The sequence below is a fragment of the Chiroxiphia lanceolata genome, chromosome 19 (assembly GCF_009829145.1).
Source record: "Chiroxiphia lanceolata isolate bChiLan1 chromosome 19, bChiLan1.pri, whole genome shotgun sequence".
Taxonomy (NCBI): Eukaryota; Metazoa; Chordata; class Aves; order Passeriformes; family Pipridae; genus Chiroxiphia; species Chiroxiphia lanceolata.
In genome coordinates this window covers 2125202-2133773 of record NC_045655.1, presented here as the reverse complement: position 1 = coordinate 2133773, position 8572 = coordinate 2125202, and the positions used below count along the sequence as shown (strand labels likewise).

General features: G+C 50.3%; 1 protein-coding gene across 1 annotated transcript in view; it reads right to left on the bottom strand.

Annotated features, from left to right (window-relative positions):
* Window positions 1-823: 823 nt before the first annotated feature.
* The window catches only part of STX8 (syntaxin 8), a 108111-nt gene continuing 100362 nt past the window's right edge, over window positions 824-8572 (bottom strand). The window contains exon 8 of the mRNA XM_032706808.1: window positions 824-1826. Within this exon, the coding sequence (XP_032562699.1) occupies window positions 1759-1826 (68 nt within the window). The 3' untranslated portion in view covers window positions 824-1758. The remainder of the gene's footprint in view (window positions 1827-8572) is intronic.

The following is an 8572-nucleotide window of genomic DNA, read 5'->3' as shown; positions in this document are numbered from 1 at the left end:
TCTCCACCTACCCTGTGCAATTCCCAGGAGCACAAAGACAAGGAAATGCTGCTCTCCAGCTCCAGGGCACAGTTCCTACGATTGTAGGACACGATACTATCAATGACAGGTATTGAGAGAAGCTGCCCCATCCCTGGAAATGTCCAAGGCCACGCTGGAGGGGGCTTGGAGCAACCTGGGCTAGTGGAAGGTGTCCCTGCCCGTGATCTTTAAGGTGTTCTTTAAGGTTCCTTCCAATCCAAACCATTCTGTGATTCTCTGTATTCCATGGGGTACTCAACAGCTCCCTACCTCTGCTTCCTGCAAAACTCCATCTTCTCCCATCACAGCCACCTCTGTCATTCCCAGCTCAGATCCTGGAGTGATGGAGTCAAAGCCTCAGCTCCAGCCAACACCTGCCCACTGCAAGGAGATGGCTGAAGGTCATCTCAGGTCATGTCTTAATGAAGGGGTCTGTGCCCAAGCCCCAGCTAAGATGGGGAAACTGAACCCAGAAGAGCAAAATGGCTTGATGTCCCTCAACAGGGGACAGCCTGGCTTCCCTCCTCCCAGAGCAGCACCCCCACCCCAGCTGTGTGGGTGGAAGGCAGGGAGAGGGACAGGAGTGCCAAGAGCCAGCTGAGAGCTGTGAAGGAAGACACTCCACCAGGGCAGATGAGGACGAGCCCAGGGCTGGCAACTCTCACAGATCTTCAGAATACATGTGAAGTCTGACAGAAATTGCTTGTTTCCTTCTGCAAATCAACACTTAGGAAATGTAAGTGCTGGATAAATCATTCATGGACAGCACGAGATGGTAGGAAACGATAAAACCCCAGGCAGATAAATTGTAAATAAATGGATCGGCTTTTATTCAGTATTTATTGCTTGCTCTATTAATGCTGAAATCAAACTGACACGTGTAACAAAATAATTATTTTCTTGGCCAGAAGCAAACATTCAGTACTTCTTTTTCATTAGTTTTGAGATGGGTAATCCTTCCTCTCAGCTTTAACAGCGTGTGAGAAGTTATAAAGGAAGAGGCAGAGCTCGCTCACCGAGATCAGGACGTTAATGATGGTACATCTCCCGTGGTCAGCCTGGCAGAGCCTGTGGGGAGGACACCAGGGCAAGGCTCTCCACCCTCACATGCCTGCTGTGAGTCCTGCTGCTGTTCACATTTCTCTCTGTGGAGATCAGTAACTCCCCAATAACTCTGGTCTGACTCACCAGTGATTCCGTGCAGCCCATGGGGGTCCTGCTGCTCCCAAAGGGCTCTGTGGGCTCTCACATTCCACCCTGTGAGAAACCAGGTGCAGCCATTCCCCAAGACTATTCCTTGAAAAACGTTAAGCATTTTCATTCTGAAGGAAGGTATCAGGAAGCAGAGGAATGTCACTGCACTCCAAACCACTCCTGCATTTCAGTATTTTAAAGCCCTCGGGACGACTGAGCTCAGCAGAAGTGGTGGCAGGTGGGCAAGTGGCACCAGCACATCCTCAGACACAGATGCAGGAGAGATGTATCCACTGTACAGCTGCTGCTGCCTGAGTGCCAGAGGACGGTGGGAAGAGAGCCCTTTTCCCGTTGAAATCCTCCAAATCACACAGCTCTGCTCAGCTGCACATCGAAGGAGAGCGGATGTCTGGCGGACACGGCTTCGGTCTGGTACTGCTGAGGTTATTTCCAACACAGAAGGTCTCTGCACACAGTCAGGCTGTTCTCTGGAGCCCTTGTGCTCGGTGTGGAGCAGCTGCTCCCACCAGCCCTGGCTCTGTGTTAGTTAATTGGCCAGACAGCGACCACGACGATGGCGATGAGCAGCAGCACGATCACCACCAGCATTCCTGCAAGAGATGGAACAACGTCAAGGTTGTGCCTTCAGCATTTACAAATGGTTTCCTGCAATTAAATTCTTCCTCTGAGTCCTGCTCCTCCACCCAGCTGAGACTGATTCCCTCTGCTCATCCCTCACAGATCCCTGCACACCAGCCACAGGGACAGAGACATGGACTCGACCCCCACATTGGCAGAGAGGATGTTTCTCCTCCTGACCCTTCAAATATTTTCTAACAGTCCCTGCAGGGTATTTTCCTACCTGAACATCTGTCATGCAAAGACTAAGGGATGTGTTTAACTCATGGTGAGGCCAGTTAAGCTTTTCTAGAATCCCTCTGTACCATCCCACTGGGGCAAAGGATTATTCGGAAGGAAATCCAAATTGCATCAGGAAATTGTTTCCAACACAAACTTCTCCTGCTTTCAGAAAAAACTCTGTGCAGACAAAAACACCCAGGCTTTCAGGCATGTGCCTGACTTGGGAAAATGTGGATCATCCAGCACTGGAGAGAGTCCAACAGTTGCTCTGCCCCACCATGCAGCTTGTGGCTCCCTGTGCCCCATCCTGCCCCCAAACCCACCAGACTTTAACGAATGTGATCTTACAAAACTTCACAACTACTTCTCAATTCAGGCACACCAGCTGCTCTGAAGGACAGTGTTAAAAAACATGAGTTATGGATCGTTTTAAAGACTGATCCCAAAACCCAGCACAGCAGATTTTCTCTCCCTCACAACTGAAGGACAGTGACAAGGTGACATGGCTGTGGGAACCTGCTAGAGGAAACTAATTCATACAATCACAGAGGGGTTTGGGTTGGAAGGGACCTTAAAGACCATCTCATTCCCACCCCCTGCCATGGGCAGGGACACCTTCCACCAGCCCAGGTTGCTCCAAGCCCTGTCCAACCTGGCCTTGGACACTTCCAGGGATGGGGCAGCCACAGCTTCTCTGGGCAATCTGTGCCAGGGCCTCCCCACCCTCAGAGCCAAGAATCTCTTTCTAATATCCAATCTAAATCTATTCTCTATCAGTGTGAAGCCCCTGGAAATAGTCTCTCTCTTTCCTGTCAGCTCCCTTCATGTACTGCAAGGCCACAATTAGGTCACCCCAAAGCTTCTCTCCTCCAGGCTGCACAATCCCAGCTCTCCCAGCCTTTCCTCCCAGCAGAGCTGCTCCATCCCTCTGATCCTCTTGGTGCCTCCTCTGGACTCTCTCCAGCAGCTCCATGTCCTCCCTGTGCTGTTCCCCAGGGCTGGAGCAGCTCTGCAGGGGGGTCTCAGCTGAGGGGGCAGAGTGGCAGAATTACCTCCCTTCTCCTTTGTTTCCCCTTTCTTAGGGGACCTCCTTCCTTTCCCTTTTTTTAGAGGAAAGGAAGAAATGTTTCAGTGAGAATGGCCTGGATCCCTCCAGTCCCCCCATCACCTCCCAAACCACCCCCAACACACAAACTCCTCACCTGGCTGGACCACTGTGCTGGGCACTGGCATCACACACACAGGGGTGTCCCCTGGGCTTAAATGATCTTTTAATTAAGAGGCTTTTATTTGTGTTTAGTATCTGCTCCGTGCTGTCTCTCTGTCCTAGCTGTGGGAATGGTTCCAGGAACGAAAAACCTGTCCCTTCCTTTGGTCTGCTCACACATGACTATTACTCAACCACTTACAGTATTTACAAGTCCAGCTCATGGCAATTAAAAAAGGATGTATTAAAATAAACCCCTCTTTCCAAGCTGGAAAAGGATATTAGACACTGCTTTTTGTAAATAGTGTCATGTTTTCTGTGCAGAAACTGTTTCTCTGCCAGGGGTCCAGGATTTTTTTTTCCAGGGAAATAAGACTTGCCACCAACAGTATTTTTTTTTCTTTTATGCTCAGTTGAAACCATTTGTTATCTGAGCTTGGGCTGCACTTCCCTGCACTGGCTCCAGCAGGTCTTGGATACTGGGTGTTTTCCTTGCAGGAACAGCTGTTGGCAGAGAAGGCAGCAATTCCATGTGCTCCACCTGGGATGCCCTAGGACGTGACAGGACCTGGCACTGCAGTGGGGAAAAACTCTTTGGCTTGTGAGGGACAGGACACAGTGACTGCACCCTGTGGGCAGGATGGTTTGGGTGATTCTGTTTAGAGGACACCTGGGTGAAACTGTTTATTAAACTGATTATTGGCAACACCATCTATGGAATCACAGAATGGTTTTGGTTGAAAGGGGGGCCTTAAAGATCATCTTGTTACACTCCCCTGCCATGGGCAGGGACACCTTCCACCAGCCCAGGTTGCTCCAAGCCCCGTCCAACCTGGCCTTGGACACTTCCAGGGATGGGGCAGCCACAGCTTCTCTGGGCAACCTGTGCCAGGGCCTCACCACCCTCACAGGGAAGGATTTCTTCTCAATATCTCATCTAAATCTACCCTCCTTCAGTTTAAAGCCATTCCCCTTGTCCTGTCCCTCCAGGCCCTTGTCCCCAGTCCCTCTCCAGCTCTCTTGGAGCCCCTTCAGGCACTGGAAGGGGCTCTGAGGTCTCCCCAGAGCCTTCTCTTCTCCAGACTGAACAGCCCCAACTTTCTCAGCCTTTCACTATCTTTCTGGTCTCACGTCTTATACACCTTAATATACATTTTGCAGTTTTCAAGAGAGCCAGAAGCAAATAATTTGCTTACACGGGGAAGAAATAAGGTCTGATAAAGCCACCACATTCCGATTCTCTGTTATGTTTTGCACTGGAGGGAAAAGTTTTAGAGGGTGCAAATCCTTCGCACAGTTTCAGCCTAACAGAGTTTATGGACTCGAGCAATTAAGAGACAACTGAGATCAGTTGCTTGGAAAATACTCTATAGGTGTGAATTAGTAATGATACAAAGTGGAGTTAATGGGGTGTAATTATTCTTTGACAACTCCCAAGAAAAACTGCACATAAACCCTGAATTATTCCCCACAGGAAGGGGGGAAGGTGGGGGACTAATAAAGTGTTGCTAATGGGCAAATGAACCCGAAATTTCAGGGGACCTTCAGGGCAGTAAGAACAGGACAGCAAAATGAAATAATCCTGATTTTATTCCTGGAAAGAGACTGGTATTAAAAACCTGGAGCCAAAAAGCAGTGGTCAAGTCCTTATCCCATGTGAGCAGCAGAGCCAGCCTGTGTTGGTGCCCCTCCATCAGTGACCAGGGATCTGATCCGAGTGATTCACACACAGAGAACAGGACAACATGAATTGCCAATAGCACACAAATTTCAAAGCACCTCTTGCATGATAGAGACCAGATGTTACACACATTTTTCTCCCCCCTTGTACCAAAGAATAGCAGATTAAAAGGATCTGAAGGTTTTAAACCTGGGTGTTTCACATGCTTTCCTGACAAAAGCTATGGATAGGATCTGACAGGAATTCTGCATTCTGGATTCCCTGCCTGCTTTGCCTTTTTTTTTTTTTTTTCTCAAGTCCTGTGAATTATAAATATTCCCCTTGACAAGAAGGCCTCAAAGAGAAGTTCAGGAATCAAAGTCACTAACAGAGTCAACAGGAGTCGGACAAGAACAAAGAAAAGATTCTTGCACAAAAGTGACAGGAATACAAATCCAAACTGCATCTCTCAGGGAAAGGTGGGAAGCGAAAGCAGAAATCTATGAGCAATTACAGAGCAAATAACAAAGGCAGGCTGGAGAAAATGCCACTCCAAGCTCCCTCTGCTAAAGGCTCAGTGTTCCAGCTGCTGTTCCAGCTGCTGATCCAGCTCGGAGGAGCAGAGCAGAAATGCAGAGAGCACGTTCCCAGCTTACACTGAGTTCCAGGGCATGGCAGGATGGCAGGATGGGGATCTCCCCACAGTTCCTGGGAGCACCAGCCCTGTTGCTCTGCCAGGGGTTACTGCTGCTGCTGAGATCAGCTACACCTCTGCTCATCCCCCCAGTCCTGACCCCCCAGTCCCTGGGCTCAGGGGAGGTTGATACTTCAAACCCCACCAAACCTTTTCCAGAAACAGTGAAGATCAAATTTTCAGATGTAAGATGGAAAGAAAAGGTTAAAATACATGTAATTAATCTCTAGGTTAAGATCTCTCTTTAGTCTGTCTCTCCTGCTCTGTCCAGCCCTGAGAGCATAGGATCTGGGGTTCACACCACACTCCATCTTCTCAGGGTCACCTGGGGCAACCCAAGTCCCCAGGCTATTCCCTCTCCCCAGGATTTATCAGCTCTGAGGGTCACTGGTTTGGGGTTCCTGATTTACTCCTATACAAACGACTTTCCAATCTGAGGTTCACATAGAAATGTAAACAACTCCTCCAGGTCCAAATCCACCTGAAGGGGTTTGGGCATCCAGGAGAGGAATCTGCACCTCCAGTTACACCTCAGTGTCCAGGGGGTTAATGATCATGTCAATACAGGCTGGCTGAGGACTCTTGTTCCCTTGTGCCTACTCAGCCTGGCAGTAGCCACCCCTGCCTGGTTGGGCCCTACTCCAGGGTGTAAGTTCTCATTAGGTTGTTTCTTACTTACACCCCACTTAGACCCTGCTCCCTGGAGCACTGCCATCCCCAGCAACGACAGACACCAATCACATAGATGAAAAGTCCAATAAACCATTTTATTTCCCTCTCTTTATCCCAGCCTTTGCTGTTTTCCCATCGCAGAGATCCCAGACATGGCTCGGAGCCACACCAAACTGAGCACCCTGTACAACTGCACACAGCACATCCCTGCCCTGGGGAACATCCCTGTGCTGGGGAACATCCCTGCCCTTGGGAACATCCCTGCCCTGGGGAGCATCCCTGCCCTGGGGAGCATCCCTGTCCTCTGGGATGGAGCCCATGCTACAGGCACAGCACACGTGTTGCTGCTGAAATCCCGGGTGTGCTGCAGAGCTGTGAGAGCACAGAGAGTTAACAAACATTTCTGGTTTGTAAGCTCATGGAAGCACAGGGTGGCATGTCCCAAACAAGCCCATTTGCCTGCAATAACTGTTCTGAATCTGATGAAGTGGTTTCCTCAGGGAAGAGCGGATCCCTCCCGTCAGCCAGCAGCCGCTTTTGTGTTTGTGATTAATCAGTGAGACTTTCCTGTTCCTCCTGCTGACTGCTGGGATGGAGGGGCTGAGGCTCAGCGATCCACAGTTCTCCTTAGAGCCTCTTTAATTCCTAAGCTGAGGAAGGTGGGAGCCCAGCAGGGATGTTTGCTCACAAGCAGAGCCGCCGATGGAGGGAGAAACTTGCAGCACCCACACAGAGCAGCCAAACTGTTGCTTGTCAACTGGGTGCTCGTGCCAGTGTTCTGACAGGGCAATATTTACTGTGAAATATCCCCTTATTGTGCTGAACGGAGCTCCTGGGAACTCGAGCGCGTTCAGGATCTGGCAGGGGTTCAAGTGCCTTTGAACGGGCAGGCAGGAACTTGGTCATAAACCCATCGTGTTTTGACAAGTCCCTCTTGAATAAGTGTCAAAAGATTTCTGGTCTCCTTCTATCAGACTATTGATTTACCACCACAGTCACTCTGTGGCCACTGAGATTTAATGTGTTATCAGCCAGGGCATTCTACAAGGTGTCCAACATCATGTCACCCTGGGCAGCCCCTGCAGAGGAGACATTGCACCTTCCTCCTCCCCTTGGCATCTCCCTGCTCCAGAAATGAGATCCTGGTTTCATTTTTATAAACACACACCAGCAAGGTGTATTCCAGGGATTGAGGAGACCCTTGTTTAATGGCACTACCAATGTCAGCAACACTTCAGCTCTTCTCCTTCAGTCCCCCACCAGTCCTGGCACAAGGAGTGGACGCCTGATGTGCTCCATGTGGCTGCTCAGCATCCCATCACCAACATGCTCCATGACTGCTTGGTCACCACCAACCAGTGCTGCCACCCAGCTCAGGCAGGGATGTGAAGGGAGCAGGGAGATGCACCCAGGCCTCCACAGGTCTCCAGTGGCAACACTGATCTGTCCCTCTGCCTTGGAGGTATCTTCCAGTGTAAAACCAGGTCCACCCTACTACTCTGTTCAACCCCAAACCTGTCAGTGATGGCACAAGATATCACAGCAAGGTGCTCACCCACTGCTCTGAGCACCAGCCCGCCTTGGGCTGCCCCTGGAAATACCCAGTCACTGGGGAGAACATCCCAAATGCTTCCAAAGCACATTGGGAGGGTCTCTGGAAGCAAGTGCAGAGGGAATCTGTCTGTGAGAGCTGAAGTCTGGACTCCACGAGCAAGGAAATCTCTTCCAGTCCCTGCTGCTATAATTAGTGCACAGAGCCTTGGATGGTCTTTATAAACAGGGGAAGTAAATCGAGCATATGCTGAGGGGTGATGTCTCCTCTCCACAGGGGGCACAGCCACGGCTTCTCTCCCAGCCTGGAAGCAGATTGCTGGGGCAGCAGGGCAGCCCCTCCCAACAGGGAGCACCAACTCTTTTTTGGCCACAGACGTGACCAATGTGATCCCCATCTGCCATCCCCAAACCCACCTCAGCTGGAAACCTGGAGCCTCGGGAAGGGGCTGTCCTTTGGGTGAGCTTGGTGCTCTTGCCGAATATTGAGGATATTCAGAAAGCAAACACAGCCACACGTAGGCTGGTTCCTGGGCATTGAAGTAAACATTGATTTCAGCACATTAAAAAAAGAAAAAGTCCATGGCATGTGCAGTGTGTGTGGCCAAGTCCTCTGCCCTGGCTTCAGAAGCTGAAAGGTTACATCCAAGTCCATTCCAACGAGGTCTAACTTGCAGCTGGCAAATCCCACCCCAAAAATGGGATGTGCCTT